Below are 18,453 nucleotides of genomic sequence, written 5' to 3' on the forward strand. Positions count from 1 at the left end.
CTGGGAGCCAGAGCAGTTCATTGGCATCAGCCACAGAGCTACCCAAGAGGGGAAGTGCTGTAGCCTAAGCACAGCCCTTTGCAGGACTGTGTCACCACCATGAGGAACCAGCACCTGTAAGATGAAAAGTCTGTGATTTTTAGTGTTGTGTGGGTGCACATGTACCCCCTCACACACATCCCCTGTGTCAGTGAATGAGCTCTTGGTGGGCAACCAGAGGACACAACACCTCTTAGCACAGGTACAGAAATTAACAATAGTTTTGGTGGCACTTAAGGGGGGGTGGAAAGTGTGAAATTTAAAATTATGTCTTTTTTACCCCAGTCTGAGTTCCTGTCTCTTCAACACTGTCAGACTCTTCTTTTAAGTCTTTGGTGGTGTGGTCCATTGTCACTGTGCACACACACAAAAGCTGCAGCTCTTGTACAAGCAAGGCCTGGACAAAGCAGAGTTGCCCTGTCATGCCCAGCTCCTCCTCCCCACATCCCATATTCAACACAGCTATTCATTTCAGCTATTCATTTGATTTTAATAGAAAGTAGGATACTTCTGTATTTTTAACATGACACTTTACTAATTAAAAAACAACCAACAAAACCACAGCTATTTTGCACCTTTAAAAGTGAACTTTTGGCCAAGAAAACACAATTCAAGCACTATCACTCTGATTTAAAGTGTCTCCACAGGCTCAGTGTTGAAGGGCTTTCTACACAAAATCACAAATGATCAAATTGCTGCATAAATTGCTATTTCTGTCATAGCTGAAGTAACACATTGTTAGAAAAATGACCTCTTAAGTGAAGTACAACTGGACTAATGCACATTATATAACACAGTTTAAAAAATACTCTCCTGACTGAACCAAAACAACATTACAAAGTGAAAGGCAAGGGTGTGTTGGGTGTGTGGGGGGTGTCTGGCTACATGTACATACCAGTAACAAACATTTAAATATTAAAAAAATAAAGCAAAGCATAATAAAAGTAAAAAGGACAATGAACTAGAGTGTAAGTATCAGTCTCCTGGCTCAGTAACAAACTCAGCAAAAGGGCAATGCTGCTGTACCACAGCTGTGAAAGACTAGGGTGGAGAACAGCAGCTGCACCCACAGCAGCTTACCCCAGCAGTTTGGCTCTAACATGGTATTAGACAATTACATCAGCTGATCAATTTCTCCAGAATGATAAAGAAGTAATTTACAATAAATTATTGAAAAAACCCAATCACCCGGAGTAAAACTCTATCTCTCTGAGATCTTAAAATATTTTGAGACCATGGAGCCTGCTACATAAAAATAGAAAATTAAAAAAACAACCCAACAAAAACCCCTTATTAAGTCAGTTAACATACTTATTAGCAGAAGGTTATGGTTTTGGTTCTGGGTTTTTTTTAAACATGTTTCCTAAAGTATGACACCCCCCAGGCCCCCGGTACTTTTCTGGAATATGACTGAATAAGAGGCATTTATGTAAAGGAGCTCTTCCTAATGTCCAGCTCCATAGAACTAGGTTCAATTTTAACAAAAGAGCCTTTTCTTTTTTTTTTTTTTTTTTTTAAAGAATAATTTCTAAAAGAGGAGTCTCTTCCCCCATGGAGAGGTGTCGCACCAAATAATCCTAGACATTAAAAGACATCCTCTTCAGAAAGCCCAGAGGAAAACTGTTTTTTATCTGCCCATAGTAAGTGGATGCCACTTTATTTAAAATACTTCCAAAAGAACAAAAAATTTAATTAAAAAAATATATTACAAAAGGCACTACTGAGCTTGCCAAAGCATTAAGTGCAGTGTTTAGGTTTGTACCAATCACGGAGCTGTGAGGGTGCACGGTTTGTGTAGAACAGTCACTGCCGTGGGAGAGCCGCGGCTCTGGAATGGCCCCCGAGGGGTGGGTGGGACCCTGGGGGAGGCCGGCCCGGCCCCTCCTGCCTCCCACCCGTGTTTGCTCAACTTGGTGCCCTTCTCTTCCAGCCCTGCCACGTGGCTCTGAGCTCTCACTGACTGAGTGGCACCAGCCCATCCTAATCCATCCCTTCTCACCAGCACAGTCCTGCAGAGCTTCATTTTCTGATCAGATTTATCTTGTAACAGTAGATAGGTCTTTTTTCTTTTTTTTTTCTTTTTTTTTTACCTAGAGAGCTGTTTCTGGAAGCCTTTCATACAACATTACAAGCACTAGGCTTGATATGGAAAACTCTCTGGAGTTTTGAAAAGCTTTCTTATTCTCAGCATCATGCTGTCAAAACAAGTCATTCTTACAGAAGGCTGCAGAATAAAATTATTGACTGCTGTAACAAAAACTCATTACCACACCAACACTAGAGACACAGTAAAAGCTCAGATTTCATAAAAATATTGTCCTTAGTCCTTTCTCTTTACACCTGGGAAATAGCCACCTCCTGGGCCACTGGCTACCATGCTAATATATTACAAACCAGACCATTAAGATAAAGTATCTTGCTGGTAAATTTGCTGAGATTATTGCTGATGTGCTTTTGTGTAATAGCTATTCAAATCTGCTAGTGTTAGTAGCTTCTCTGGGGAAAAAATAACCAGCTAATTTTTAAGCTTTTCCTTAAATCTTCCCACTACCACTAAAGGAATCCCAATAGCTTCTACAGTGCCCTGTTTCTAAAGCACTTGGTAGATCTCAGTGTCTGTAACAGCCTCAGAACAAGCAGAGACTCAAGGGTCTCTGTGCAGATCTGTGCACACACACACAGACAGGTGAGGGTGGGTGTGGGTATCAACTGCCCAGCCCAGCTGGCTGGAAACACTCTCTGCTTCTGCACAGGGTCTCACATCCCTGCTCCACACTGCAAAGCTATCCTCGCATTCCCAGACATGTTTGAGGCTTTTCCCCCTGCAAGCAGGAGAACGTTTCACTTTCTGCCATCAGTCTCCTCTCCCACATTCTATTTGCTGATGATACATTTCCTCGACTATCCAAGATCAAGAAAGGCAGTTGAGGGCTGTGTGTTCATTACAACGAGGATAAGTAGTGATAGCAATTACCACCATTGCTAAGGACAGTTCAGCCCACTGTGGTACTGGCAACAAGGGTTAATTCAGCTACTGGACAACTGCACTCACAAACTTCTTGCTTATCACCAGTAATAATCTACCTCGTATGTGGCATTAAGACATATACTCCATTGTTTAAACATACAGTTGTCCTCAACTGAGGAAAAATAAAATAGCTGAGTACAAACCTCATGTCACCTCAGTAACATTGCAGTTTTTCCTCCACTCTAACAATGAGAACAGAACTGAAGTCCCAGGATGAGGAGTTGCACTCTAGTGGGCAGGAGGCTCTGCAAAGTAGCGCAGGACGCAGGCGGGGCTGTAGCGCCCGGGGCTGCCGGGCTCCGGAGGGAAGGAGGCAGCGCTGCCGTGTTTCCCCGGACTTCCTGGGATGGGACTGTTTCTTCCTGAACCAGGATACACTGAAGCATTTGGAAGACCAGCAGCCATGGACTGGGACTGGAATCTTGCCTTCAACGCTGGACTTGGCCAACTGAAACAAACCAGAAGTCATTGCACACGTTTTAAAGGAAACTGCAAAAATGAGAGCAGCACTTTTAACTCAAAATCACTTTCGATCTCAGAACCAATGCACCAGCTGAGAAAAATCCTCTCTGGTAAGAGACAGGTCTGGAAGAAGAGAAGGAAAAGGAAGAGCACAAAATATTCTATATAGATTGTTGCCCAATATTCTATATATTCTAGATTCTATATAGATTGTGTTGCCCAAATCAGTAAGACATCATTTCTTTCAAAATGGCCATGATGACACCACCATCCTTCACATGAACAATTCTTTTGGACTGGGGTAATAAAGGGTAAAAATAAAAACTCATAAAAAGATGCATAAAGATATTAAATTCACCTTAATATCCCTCAGCACAATCTAAGTACCACAAGGCAACAAACACAACATTCCTGCACTGCATCAACAACAGGGATGAATTACAAACCAACAGTACAACTATCACTGAGTCCAGTGAAGGATCCAAGTACCAAATCAGTAAATTGAGACACTGGCCAAGTGGAAAACAGTCATGTCTGATTTGTCTGTGGAGACATGCTCAAATTACTTGGGACAGCAGTAGAATGGAAAGAACAGGACTGCAGCACCAGGAAACTCCTTATCAATACACACCAGTCAAAAAAGGCTTTGGTGATTAAGTCCAGAACACAGTTAATTCTGCTGAATTTAAAATATGGGTTTAGGGGCAACAAGGTCAGAAATTCTGCTATTCAAGCTGACCCACTAAAAATGTACTTCAGCTCCTGGGACTGAGTTTGCAGCAATACCTTTGCCTGTCAGATGAGGAGTAGGATTGCACTGCGTGTTTCCATTTGTAAATCATTGGGAATTTCTGGGGATCAATCTCTGCTCCTTCTATAGCTGCTAAGACATCACCATCCAGCTTCGAGGGCTGCTCCCTAGAATGGAAACAGAACTAGATGAAAAGAGAACCATTTATTTGTTCAGGCAATGAAACACCCCAATTCCAAAACAGTTTTATATCAGCAAAGAGATTGTCTGTGCAAGTAAGAGTTAAAAAAGACAATTCTTACCCAAGAAGGAATAACTTTAAATTGTCATTTGTGGGAGAAGTCTTTGAAAGAAACTTCTGGGAAGAAAGTTCCTTACGTTGCTGTGGCTCCTTAGTCTGAATTCCAGATTCTCTGGACACTCTTTCCTTTTCTAATGATATTCTGTGGTCTGTCCTTAACTTGGTCTCTCCATGTTTTCCTGTAACACTTGGCTCAGAAGAACTTGCCAGTGACACTGCAGGGCAGGTCTTGTCCAGAATTCCCTCATTGTCAGTTTTTTCAGTGATTTTATGAGATACTCCTGCAACCTCTTGTTCTTGGAATGACAGGCCTTCAAATTCTGACATCAAATTGGAAACAGGTGACATGAGGCATTCTGACCCATCATGCAGCTGCTTTCTGTCACCAATGATCCTTTTACTGGACACAGGACTGCAAAACCCATTTTTGCTGGCAGCAGCCCCCTTCTCATAGTGCCGAGGGTGAGCTGAGGTCTCTATGATGTTTCCTGCACACTCCATGGACAGGATATCACACTCAGCATCTCCAATGGCATCAATGCTGGGCTTCTTGGACACCAGAGAGGGGCTGATATTTCGTGCTGCATTTTGTCTGTTTTTAATTTCTTCTAAGCTCATGTCATCATCATCCTCATCCAAAAATGCTCCAACAGAAATGGAGTTGCAGGACTTTTTGCTTTTGCCTGGAAACAATTTTAACAAGAGCAACACATAAGAAGACTTTAAACAGAATGTCAAGTACATAAACTAGGAAAAAATACACATTCCTTATGCCTTATTCTGTTTCCTGAAGACACCTCTGACTATATGTAACAACATGATCTAACCTGACTAAAGCTACAAATGCAAAATACACACATAGCAAGCAGTGGTTTAAGGTATAAAAGCTTTCCTGGGTTTTGATTGTTGTGTCTTTTCAGGTTCACAGTTGTAAAGAATTATTCCTTTATTTTTAAAATGTTATTTATTCCATATCTGTGGATTATAAAATTCTATGCTTTAAGATGAATGCCCAAATGCTCTGAGTGAAAACATACTGAAGACAGAGGTTTTCTTTCAGGGATTTCATTTGGGGGCTACACTAAAGCTACTTCATATGAAAGATAAAGTCTGTACTTCTACATTCACAGATGGCTCTTTTTTCAATGCTGTACTCAGACTCTCTGGGTAACAGATGAATAATAGCAACCACAACAGGTGAATACTGCTTCCCCTGGGCACCACACTTTTTCTGTCTCTCTTCTCCCCAGGTACAACCCATTGTTTGCAGCATTTGCCCTTTTCTTACCAGAGGGATGTGGAGTTTTATATCTGTTGCAGGTTTCATTTTCCCCTGTTTCTGGCTGAGCCTTTTCACTCATTTCATGATGACTCAGGTACTCTTCTAATTTTCGCAGCCCCTCCTGGGAAGACAGATCAACAAAACAGCCCAGAAATTCCCAGTATTCAACCCACGGGAACCCCAGTTCATGAGCTAACTCCCTGCAATAAATAAAATAAAACGAATCATTTGTGAAGACATAAATATCAGTTTGACAACAACTTTTCTGATCACATTTTAACAGCTACAAACAGGAGCACAAACGAGCAACCAGGCAACACAATCCCACCCAATCAACAGTCTGCAAGAGCACACACACATCCTTAGCAATCAAAGTATCACCTCATTTGTTCTAGAGCATTTTTCACATTTATCTACTATTTTTACAGTTGGCAGCATAAACACTGCTATCTTTGAGCTGACTGTATCTAGACATCAGACAGAAGAATCCCCACTGATACTGCATGCACCAGCTTTTTCTATTTGGGAATGGGAGAGGGAGGAGGAAGCGAGGGATTACTTTAAAGAATGAAATGCAGTCAGCTTTTAACAAAGTATTTTTTCCATATGTTGCTGATAGAAGGTATTTTAGCTGCAAGGACACACCACACACACACACAGCTTTTATAAAACAGCAGATTTGTATTAGGATCTTTTCATTCTGCTCCCTTTTAACAATCCCTCACTTTCACAGAACAAACAGGCTATGCAAAATTTTTAGATCTGACAAATGAAGCAAGTAAATGTCTGTGAAAAGCATTCCATACATACCATCAATAGCAGCTAAAATATCTTTATTGCCAAAGCTAAGAAAGCCAGGTCTCACAATTTAACTGTCTTATTTACACAAAAATACAGTAAAAATCCAACTGCAAAATATTTCATTAAATATTTCTGCAGTAGCTTTTTCCCCAAGATACTGTGCAGTGAGTAATAACTGTACTCTCAGCACAGTCTTTTGCTTTTACATGCTCTATTATTAAGTTTTTATATTGACAGTCTTTTAGATACCTTCCAACTCTTTCAACACCTCTCTCCAGATCAGATTTCCTGACATTGTGGAAAAAGCCAGCTCTCTCTCGAGGTGGAGTCTTCCACAGCCTGCAAAATTCTTCAGCCTTTAAAAAATAGAAACAAATTCAAAAACTATCCCTCACAGTATGAACTACCTCAGTGCTGGCTACACATCTACCTACAGGCCTGGAAGATGGTCAGCTGTTTGCTGTCCACAAGTGCTGCTCTACTCCAGCCATGGAGGATCTCACACTGGATCTAAAGTTACTCCTTTCACTACTGGTGGTTACTCTGATCTCTTAACTGCTCATGAAAGAGAAGGACCATAATGTACAATCATCTGAAAATCAACTGCACAGACAACCCATCTGCCTGGTTTTAATATGTGTGCAGCAGGAAACAGAAGTGTCTTGTGATTTTGCCATGTCATTCTATTTAATTACAAATGCCTCCTGGTCATTGTTTTCTAGGATGCAAAGGGAATATTTTTTATGTACAGACTTGCTACAATTATTAGAATAATTTCTTGCTGTCTATTTTGAAGTTGGAATGCCTCAGGGGAAATTTTTTGCAAAATCCTGCACTTCACTTTATATGACAAAGATCACAACTTCACTTTATATGACAAAGATCACAACGATGACTAAGAATTACATTCAGACATTAAAAATTCATGTCATCAAAATTATGAACTGTTTATACCCTAGGTAATATTTTTTGGAGTATAAATGATATCTAAATTTCTGTCAGTTGAACAGAAAATTGATCAAGAGCATTTAGGAGAAAAAGCATTAAACATTTTGGTAGAACTCAGTCTTAAAGAATGCAACCATCAGTCCTCCACTATATGTGTTCACTGTTTCTAAAGCTGTTATATTTGCAGCATGTTCACATTAAATAAATGAGTCAAATAAACACCCATTTGTTTGGAATATATTTAACAGATATCTAAGTATTCCTTCTGAAAACTGAAGATTTTGCTTTTCCACTATACAGTCAATACTCTTCCAAAATCATCCCAACACGTCCTACTTGGTTGTCAGTTTTTCCATCTAGAAAAATATATTTATGTTAATTCACCAAGCAGAGGTTAACATCCAGTGGCAACTTCTAGAAATGAGATAACAATACAGTTAAGGTTTTTAAAACTGATTCATATCTGCTTTGAAAGGCTTTGCTTCAGGTTAGAAAGTTACAGCCATCATCTGTAAGAAGTGAAAGGTTTGCCAAAGGTGCTCTATGTATAGATTTCAAGAGGAAAAAGAGAATGATTTTTTACTGAACTTCTACTCTCCTTATTTAAACCACATTTCTGTTTTCAGCAATAAAAAAAAATATTTACAAGTTTCTGTGCTTCTCCATGGAGGAAGATCTATCCTCAGCAAAGAGAGAGCCACAATCTGTACCAGGAGCAAGCTACATCACACAAGGAACCCTGTGGGGATCTTCTATATTCATAAAAAGGAGAAGCACAGGCACTGGAGTCACAGGAGTTCTCTCCTTACCTTGGAGGGGCTCATGGGGCCTGCAAAAGCCCTGATGGACAGCACTGGGTCCTTGGGGCTGCCAGGGTATTTGGGCCAAGTTCTCTGGGGGCCGTCATCCGTCTGGTCCGGCGACCACGGAGCACCGATGACCGGAGCTGAGGAATTGTCTTCTGCCCTCAGGAGTGGGACATAATAGTGACCTAAAATAAACCATGCAGAGCTTTCTCATTCAGTTGATGTTACATCAGCCTGCTGCTTCTTCCTGCACTACCAATGCACCCGTACACTGAACCATCTGACTTTACTTCATTTGTAAAATACTTGTATTCAGACTCACTGCTTCAGTGATTACAGATCACATTTTAGTGTAGGTTCCCTTTTCTTTCAAACACAAAAACACCTGCAATAATCCAGAAAGCCCTTCCCTCAGGTTCTTTAACATTTTTCACAACCTCCTTTTACAACCACACACGTGACAAAACAGAAAGTTCTGTGTCAAGGAAATCATAAAATGACAGGACTCCTTAGCATGACAGACACACCTCTTGCCCTGCAAAAGGATTTTGTTTCTTTTAGACTGAACATTCTGCTCCAGGCTTACTGAATCAGGGCCTTGCCTCCATTACAGAGCCATGAGGGCAACCCTGTGATCCATACATTCAGAGTTCTGACTGTCATTTAAAAGACAAAAAGTTCTCTGTCCCTGCTCAGTGTTAGAATTTCCCTTTGGTTTTCAGAGCACTGTACAGCAGCATCATTTATGAACTCCAATGCTACAGAAAGCAAACAGTAGACAGCCAAGAGCCACAATACATGCTTGATATAGTACAGAACTCTGCATACAGACCTTTCAAGTACTCTCTTATCTTTTCTTTCAATTCAGCAGATTTGTTCTTGCTTCTTTCACAAACTACCTGTTAATATAATTGTACTTGTTAGGGCAGCATAATAATCTCATTTTCAAATCAACTGCAATGTGTGTTCTTTCAGAACAATCACATTATTGACCCCTACCCATCTCACCCAGTACTTTCAATTCATAGTAGACGAACTAAAATACATCCAACTCCATAAATTCTAAAACTTTTCCACAGACACAATCAGCATAAAATATTTTTTATGTTATACAGAATTTCCTCTTTAATCATGACACTAGCACCTTACTACAGGTCTTCTATCTATGGTAGTCAGTAATGTCTGAATATGAAAAATATTGATCAGGATAACATTTCTAGGTTTGCTGTGGCCATGGAGAGACTTACTTCTGCAGGAGTTTGATCATATTTGTTTCTTGGATTTTTTACAATGGCTGGGTGTGAGGTGAGCACGTTAACCACATCCACATTCCCAAACTTGCAAGCAAAATGCAATGGAGTATCAAACGACTGCAGTGGGAAAAAGGGAAAAATTCACATGCACTTAGAAAGATTATAAAGTCAGTACCACACATTTAATTTTGAGACTGAGGAAAGTAAATACACGTCATGACTAATTATCTCAGCTCTTAACAAATCTGTTCCCACCATAGTGCAGAATAACGATTACCAAAATCCACAGAACTCATGGACAGCTCCCCTTCTGTTCTCTTTCAGTCTCCCTTACACATCCTTAACCCCTTCCAGGAGTAATAATAATAATAATAATAATAATAATAATAATAATAATAATAATAATAATAATAATAATAATAATAATAATAATAATAATAATAATAATGTAACCCCCCAAATCTTACCATTTTATCTGGAGTGTTCAGGTAAAGGTCAACAATATATTGGATGCGTTTCTTCAACATGACATCATTATCATCTGGGTACATCAGCCGCATAAATTCTGGATTTTCCAGAGTGTCCAGCAATAACTGGCAGATAGCAGGCTGATTCTCCTTGGCAGCAACATGCATGACATTGTACCTACACCCTTCCTGGAAAAAAAGACCAGTATTATAATGAACCTCAATCTAAATAGCTTTCTTACACCCAGAGATGTAACTGATTTAACTGTGAAAATTCATGGGTTCCTACACGGAGTTTTATATGGATATTTTTGTACAGACTTATCTTTACACCCATATTATTCTCATAAGTAATGAAATTATTCTTACACTCAGTTAGAGCTTTTATTTAAGGAAAGAATGTGGTGAAAAAGATACATTAAGATACTATGCAATAAAGGGAGGTAGGAAGTTCAGTTTAGATAAAGAGCAGGAAAATGGGTATAGATATAAAAAATTCAGCTGCTTTGCTATATTACATAAAAAATTCCAACAACTTCACAAAGCTGGTCTGATACAAGTTGAAGTAAGATATACAGTGTTTGCTAAATGACACCTTATACATGGTTTTGGAATTTAATAGAGGTGCTTAGGTAAGCAATGCTGTAGGAACACCTAATTACAGGCCCTACCCTGATCCTTAAATTTAGTCTGTTTTAAAAACATTGCAATTACTTGGAGGAGACCAAAGAATAAGAAGACAAGACTACTCCTGAACTACTGAATACAACTATTTCTCCCCTGAAGAACTGCACACTCAGTTCCTTTACTCAGCTGGAGCAAAGGGAGCTCTCAGGGTGACTTACAGGGAAGTGCCCCAGCTGCTGTCAATGAACAGAGAAACCCTGCATTGGGTGGCACAAGGTGTCCTGAAGGAGGAGCAGGAAACATCACTCTTTCCACTTCTGGGGCTTTCAGGCCCCAAAAGCTACATCACTAAACCAGAACCCAGATTTTCCTGTTTTGTTGCTGGTTTTTCACCTGCACAATGGTTGGGTTGTCTCCTGACCCGATCAGGTAACGAGGGTTACTCCAAATAAGCTCTGAGAACGTTGCTGTGTCTCCTTTCTCCACAGCTTTCCGAAGCTTAGCTGTGAGATCTTGAGTCCGAGGACTTTTGTAGCTGTTGGCTCTCTCCTTATTGGCAGTGTCGCTCTCAGGGGAGCACAAACCATCTATCAAAACACAAATCACTCCTTTCTAGATACATTCTTTCCAGTGATCACCACCTGCACACCCAGACCATAAAAATTATGCTTTTAATCTAAGCCATGTATTAATTTGGCATCTTTAATATACAGGAGTCAGGAAACTGAACTCAATAACAAGACATTTAAATACACTAGTAGTTAGTAATAGGGAGGGAGAGGAAAATGATGAATCAACTTGTAAAACTGTTTCAGACTTTAATAGGGACTGGTAAACTTTGTAATTACCAGTCTGCTCCAATCCAAATTTAAAAGCAAAATTCAAAAAGAAGCAACGATGTTCTGATTATTGAAATTGCTTCTGCAGTTCTGTAACTCCTAAATCACTTTAATCTAGCAACTGGGAACACTGGGAAATATGATCATTGCTTACCATTTTATTTCTGAACTCACACATTTACTCAAGAATTGAGTGCAGTTTGAATGTACTGTGCAATTTTATCAGCATCTTACTAAACCCGAAAATCCTGAAGTCCATGAGTAAACTCAAATCCTAACAAATATGACCATGAATACTAAGCAAGGTATCCATGCAGACCATTACCAACATTTCAGCTTTAGAAGAGTAGCAATGGTACTTTACATTTAAAACATCTTCCACATTTTCAAAGTTTCCACACTTAAAATAAAAGTGATTTTAAACTTCAATTTATTCAGTGCTCCACCTTTGAATTTTTTCTGTTATTAGAATATTGGTAAGGCAGTTGCTGCTTCTCTCACCAAAAAAAAAAAAAAAAAAAAAAAAATCAATGCTGTCTATTGCATCTACTGTAGAGAGATGAAGTTCCCCACTTACCTCTGTTAAATGATCCCATTTTCACTGGAGACAAACATAAAGAAGACTTGCCTGGAGATGGGAAATAATCACAGATTCCTTTAGCAAATTTCTCAGCATCCTCTCTGTTTGTAAAAGCTTTAAAACGGGAACCCTTAATCATCTTAACAGCCTGGAGAGCTTCCTTCCTATCTTCATAAACATGTATTCTCTCTGCAACAAAGAACCACCAAAGTTACACTGTTTCAATAATCTCAGATTTCAATTCCTAGATAGATTACAGAATTTTTAAAACTATCATTGCAGCTTTGGTCTCACATCATTCCTCTTCCAAACATGACATCAAGGTCAAAAGTCCTTTTAAATTCTGTCTCTTGGAAACTGAGGAGGAGCCTCCCACATACTCCAGGTAATGTCAGGGGATCCCTGTACAGGGCTCAGCCATTCCCATCAATCAACACCCTTTTAATGGATGGGCCACCTTCAACAAAGCATTTCACTTCCAGATGGAAAAGCAAACTCAGAGTTTATTCACCCTCCATTACTTTTGATGCTGCCTTGTTCAGAAACACCACTCTGTAACCAATCCACAACTTTAAAATCTCTATAGAGAATCTCAGATAATAAACAAATCATTCTTCTTCTCCTTTAAATGATATTGTTCAGATAAGGATAACTTAATGTACCTTTTCTTAGTAAGAATTCTTACTACTGTCTCAGAGGAAATAATCCTGGGCACTACTCTACTCCTGTCAGGAACAGAAAGGAAGATGTGAAAACTTTTAGAAGGGATCATTTAAGCTTCAACTGATGACAATATAAATAGTTTTTGATTGTTTATTTACAGGATTACTTTTTATTCTTGAGAGGGATTAAAGGCACAGAATGGATCCAAGAGTAGCAATAAAATATAATTTTCTTCATCTAAGCTACACAGAGTAGAGGATCTTCATATGTAGAACTGTAATGGGAAACAGCTGGGATGTCTTGAACTGTTGTTTCTTTGCCTTAGAATAAATATTATTTATATGAACAAAGAAATACTTCAAACAATGCTTACAATACTGATGCAGTGGTGTTCAGAACACCTGCTACATGAAAGATCTCTACTCAGACATGACTAAAATGCCTATCACAGGAAATAAGGGAAGTGAGTATTTACCATTCCTGGCCAGTATGTCGTCATAAACTGGGCAAACACCATAGAATAGTGGAGGATCTCTGGAGGGTGTCTGAGCAGTGATTTGTGAATCAGCACTACAGGCTGGAGCTGAACAGTTCATGTGTGTCACAGCATCTTCTTCTGGAGGGTTCAGGCCCACACAGTACCCAAAGTCTACCTCCTCAGAAGCACTTCCATGGCCGTTGTGATTGACTGGGACATTTCCAGCAGCCTCCTCTGACACAGCAGACCCTTCCTCCCCCAACGGTCCTTGCTGCTCCAACAATGCCTGAGCCAATTTTTTTTCAAAAATAAACCTTGTAGTTGCAGTAATGGGCCCACATTTCAGTCCTGCTCTCACAATCTCTTCTCTAAGCTCATCATGGCTGAGCTTCTTTAATCGGGATAATATTGTATCCATTGTTACTCCACCTACAGGAAAGGCAAAAAAGGAGAAAAATTGTAAAAACCAAAACTACTTCTTCTACTTAAATGATGTATTAAAGCAAAGGAAAAAAAATGCCTCTTAGCAATTTCTTGCAATTCTGAAGAGATCCTTGCAGAGCAGAAACAACAAAATATTTTTCAATTCAACGTTTTTAACCTACCAGATCCATAGTTTACTTCTTCCTCTCTCAACTACTTAAAAGAATATTTATAGCTTACATTCTGGTTTTGGTAGTCCTTTTTCAATTTCTTCTTGAGTGAAAATTCAATCTAGAGCATTTATTCATTAAAATTTATGACAGGCTGAGAAATATTTGATTCCTGACAAGAAGGCACAATCTACTTGTGCAATGCAATACAAGGAGAGGAGCACCAGTCAGCCCCAAGCCAAGGGGCTGCACCTCCAGCTAAAGGCACAGAACTATTTCTAGTATTTCCTCAGGACTTTCTGGCTGACAGAAGTCATGGGGACAAGCACAGTGCAGCAACCAGGGCAGGCCTTCTCGGGCTGTGATGCAAGGCTGGAAATATGTACACAGCATGTTGTTTCCCAGGCCTGTTTTGAGCAAACAGCCAGAAGACAAAAACAACTGATCTTTTCAGATCTCCCTCTCCCACAGAAAACAGAAGCTGGGAGAATTTCTCCATTTCCAAAGGAACATCCTTCTCTCTGCTATGATACAATTCCCCGGGCTCATGTCCCTCCATGTAATCCACACTGACATCTTCCAAACTGGTCAGCAAGAAGATACTAAAACCAAGCTGATGCCAACACAAATTCCTTGCTCTGAAAAACACAGCTGGAAAATACAGGATTTGGGCAGCTCAAAAATGTAAGAAGCCTTCACATTATTTCATCAGTACTGCAGCCAGGTACCTGCACATAGGCTGTGACTCCCCTGGCACACACTGCTCAGGAAGGGAAGCTCCAGACAGGAATGATTCAGCTGGGCTACTCCCTCAGCTTACCTTCACTCCTGCCTTGCACTGCCCCCTCCTCCACTGCTGAGCCATTTCAGGAGCCTTGTTCTGCTTTGGATAGGGTGTATGGCCATTTGAGTACTTTATTTTAGGTTTCATCCTCAGGTAATGAAACTTAAGACTACTTTTCATATATTAAAAAAACCCAAATGCACACAGTAAGTTTTTGTAGTTTTCAGCAGAAATCAATAGAGCACCACATTAAGTTTCACTGCCATCTGAGCTAGAACAAACACATTCCTAGTATTAGGAAACACTGTGAAAATGTACTTAATGCCAAACTTCAATAGTCCTTCAATTCTTACAAGTCAACAGTCATGTGAGTTTGAGGGTTGTTTCCTTGGAGGGATATTTCCTTTGAGAGCTGTCTCTTTTTTTATAAACATCTTATTTTGAATGCCTGTGGTTAGAGAACAACATAACCTCAGCCCCTGAACATTTCACAAGTATTAACTGGAATCTCACTGAAAAAATGGGAAATGAGAGTATTTCCAATTAAAAAACCCACCAAAGAGCAGCAGAGCCACAGCTGATGCTGCTGAGCCACTTCCCCGAGGTATTGTAGCTCTCCTGTGATGCCTCAGCCTCCAAGCAACCTCAGTGTTTCGATTATCTGACTTGCCCACAAGACTACAACAACAGATATGAAAGATCCTCTTGTTTTCAATTCTTAATCCTCTATTTTTTAAAATAAAATTGGATACCAATATGTTTTAATTAAGGGATGTGCCCCTAAGGTCAATTAAAATATCCAAACTTGCCATTCTGAGGATTTTCCTTTTGAGACTGCATAACTGTAAAATCACAATAAAGATGAAACTCAGGGGTGAGGAAGCTCATTGCAAAAATAGCTCAATGAAAACACTCTGAGCAGTCAACACAATGCCTTAAAGAATTAGCTGAGAAATGCTCCTATTTTTAGGGTTCAGAACTAGCACAATCATTCTGCAGAAGAGCAGACCTGTAGATATATATAATTCATATATGGAGAGCAGACAGGAACATGCAAAAAATCCTTCCTGCCTTGTGGTTAAGCAAAAAAATGCTGTGAGGGGTGATTTCTCTGCTTTCTTGTGTTTTGACAGAACCTGGTACCTAAATCTTAATGCTCAAAATTTTGTCTGCTTAACAAAAAAACAAAACAAACAAACAAAAAAAACCAAAAAAGTTATTGATTTTGTGAGTCTATTACAACTCTGGCACAACTGAATCAAAATGAGATGGCAAAGCAGACCAGCAGTGAAGAATCAGGTTTAAGATCTGCTGGTAGTATGAAGAGTTTTCTACAAGGCATTTGGCATGGAAAAAGGGAAAACATTGTTGGAGTGACAACAAAGAACCCTCACAAAATCCATTTGTGTTCTGACAAGAGGATTTCAGCTAATTTAGATAAGCATTATTGGTTTTTAATTTCATTACCTATTTTAATCTGTCCAAAACAAAATGTGTCACTTGCAAACCTTAGAAACAGCAACTGCTCATATTGAGACAATCCTTTGCCCGTTTGTTACGTGCAGGTGCAAAATGAGATTATTTGAACTGTAAAATGTATTATATAACTACAAATGATCCTGAGCACAGCCAGCACTGAGGTTGCTACTTCTAGTTCAGCATGTAAGGCCTTGTGAGTTACCTTTGCAAATATGAATAACTGTTTTAACAACAATATGTTCGAGGGTTCCTCCTTATCAATCAAAACCTGGAAGGATAGGCAAGAATTGTATTTTCCTTTATCTCACTGGGTAAGAATGAAACAGCAGAATCTGCTTCAAAAAAAAAAATTTAAGACTAGACCCAAGACAGAATCAACGACTGACTTCTAAGGACGGTAGTATTATTTTACTCTACAACTCTCATCAAATCTTTCAATAAATGAATAATATAAGTACTCTTTTCGGCTGGGGTTGTTTGGGTTTTTTTTTAATCCGAGGCAAGAATGGAGAGTCACATCCTGTCTTTGGCTGTATTCGGCTGATAGGATTTGCATATGTTAGAGCAACCGTGGCTCCGCGATGGGGTGATTTGTCTGTACCGCCTGTGGGCGAATGAGCCACCAGTTATGAACTACGTGGCTGAAAGGGAACTGCTGAACAAACTTGAAATAAGCCACGGGAAAAGAAAAAAAAAAAAAGGGAGGGGAAAAAGGGACAACTTTTCAGGGAGGAGAAAGGCACATCTATGCCTAGACCCGGCCCGGGCAGGGCGCGGGAGGGGATGCGGGAGCAGCCGCAGCAGCAGGGCCGCGGGAGCGGGGCCGGGCGGAGCCGCCTCTGCCGGAGCCGGCGGGGCCCGGCCGTGACAAAGCGGGAAGGGGAACGGGGCGGCGGGGCCGGGCTCGGCGGGGCCCGCGGGCGCTGGGGAGGCGGGCAGGGCCGCGCGGCCTCCCCGGGCGGTGCCCGGTGCCCGCTCCCGGCCCTCCCGCGGGGCGAGGGGCAGCACCATCCCCCGGCCTCCCCCGAGTCTCTCACCTGGGCGGCTCCCGCTGCAGCGCTGGCTCCCCGCGGCGAGCGGCGCCGGGGCCGTGTGGGGAGCCGGGGACGCGATGGGGGTCGGGGAGGAGATGGCGGCCGCTGCCGCCCGTCGGCCGCCCGGCCTCCTGTCCCGCAGCCGCAGCAGCCAGCCCACGGCGCCGATGACGGCGCAGGCGGCCAGGAGCTCCCAGCACGGCCATCGGCCCCAGCCGGCTCCCCACAGCGAATCCCAGCCCCCGGCGGCCCCGACCCACCGCTCCATGCCCGGCCCGCGGCCCGCCCGCCGCACGCCGGCCGTGCCCGCACGCCCTGAGGGACGGTACCTCCGCGGCCTCGCGGCTTCCACCTCCTCCGCCCCGCGCCCGCCCCCCAACAGACGCGGCGGCGGCTCCGCCCGGCGCTGACGGGGCTCCGCCGCCTGCCTGGGCCTCACCGTGGCCGCGGCTCCGCTCGGCCGCCGCTGCCGGCGGCAGGGAAGGGCCGGGGAGGCGGAGGGAGCGCGGCGCCGCTGCTCCGGCGAACACGCGGTGGAGCTGCCACAGCTGCCGGACGGGCGCTGCCCAAGGCCGGGACAGGCGGGCAGGGTTTGAACTGCAGCAGCCCTGGGGACCGGGAACACATGGGCACTTCCAGGGGCCGCCGTAGAAAGGTTCCGTTCGGGTATTAACATTAAAATGCTGCAGCAGTCTCGTATGAGCCATGAGAGGTGGAAAACCAGGGAGCAGGAGGCCTCCAGTGCGTGAGAACAATTCCCTGCAGAGATGTGAGCCAGCCCTCGCAGCAACTCCAGCATTCCTGCCTTAGGGGTACGGGCACCTGCACTGTGTGCACTGCAGGCACTTGGTGGTTTAAGTTGCTGTCCTTAGAGAAGAAAATAGTATTGCTTTAACTCACACTCTTTAGTATTGCAAGGAAGGTACAGGAATTTCTCTCCTTAGAATGAAGATGACATTTCTGCATTCTTCCATTTTGAACACTCCAGCTCCACAGGCTGACATTCAGGCCAAGGAATTGTGTTTCTTCCCTGATGAGTTTCAGCTGAGAGAAAGAAAATGGAAATACAAATAGAATGAAGTTTAGATGTGTGAAAAATCAATACACAATAATGTTGTCTTTCAAAATAAGATTTTTTTTTTCCTTAAAGGTGGCTACACAGCATATTCAGGATCCCAACACAAGAATTACTGTCCAAAACTGAAGAGAAAATGGCAACTCTTTCGAAGCAGAAACAA

The 18,453-nt window shown here is 41.8% G+C and overlaps 1 protein-coding gene across 2 annotated transcripts; it reads right to left on the minus strand.

Annotated features, from left to right (window-relative positions):
• Positions 1 to 504: 504 nt before the first annotated feature.
• ANKLE2 (ankyrin repeat and LEM domain containing 2) lies at positions 505 to 17,516 on the minus strand. Of its 2 annotated transcripts, none has more exons than XM_050980747.1 (13): positions 17,219 to 17,516; positions 13,323 to 13,754; positions 12,233 to 12,373; positions 11,159 to 11,352; positions 10,139 to 10,327; positions 9,666 to 9,788; positions 9,251 to 9,317; positions 8,422 to 8,603; positions 6,914 to 7,020; positions 5,870 to 6,063; positions 4,583 to 5,264; positions 4,316 to 4,447; positions 505 to 3,515 (listed from the first exon to the last, which is right to left on the minus strand). In XM_050980747.1, exons 1-13 carry the CDS (start codon positions 17,481 to 17,483, stop codon positions 3,296 to 3,298), a joined length of 2,928 nt encoding a protein of 975 aa, XP_050836704.1. In that variant the 5' UTR covers positions 17,484 to 17,516; the 3' UTR covers positions 505 to 3,295. The 2 variants fall into 2 exon arrangements, with proteins under 2 accessions (XP_050836704.1, XP_030088387.2); XM_030232527.2 differs by having other exon boundaries at positions 12,182 to 12,373; positions 17,219 to 17,515.
• Between the last annotated feature and the right edge of the window lie 937 nt (positions 17,517 to 18,453).

This window comes from Serinus canaria, chromosome 15 (assembly GCF_022539315.1).
Source record: "Serinus canaria isolate serCan28SL12 chromosome 15, serCan2020, whole genome shotgun sequence".
NCBI lineage: Eukaryota > Metazoa > Chordata > Aves > Passeriformes > Fringillidae > Serinus > Serinus canaria.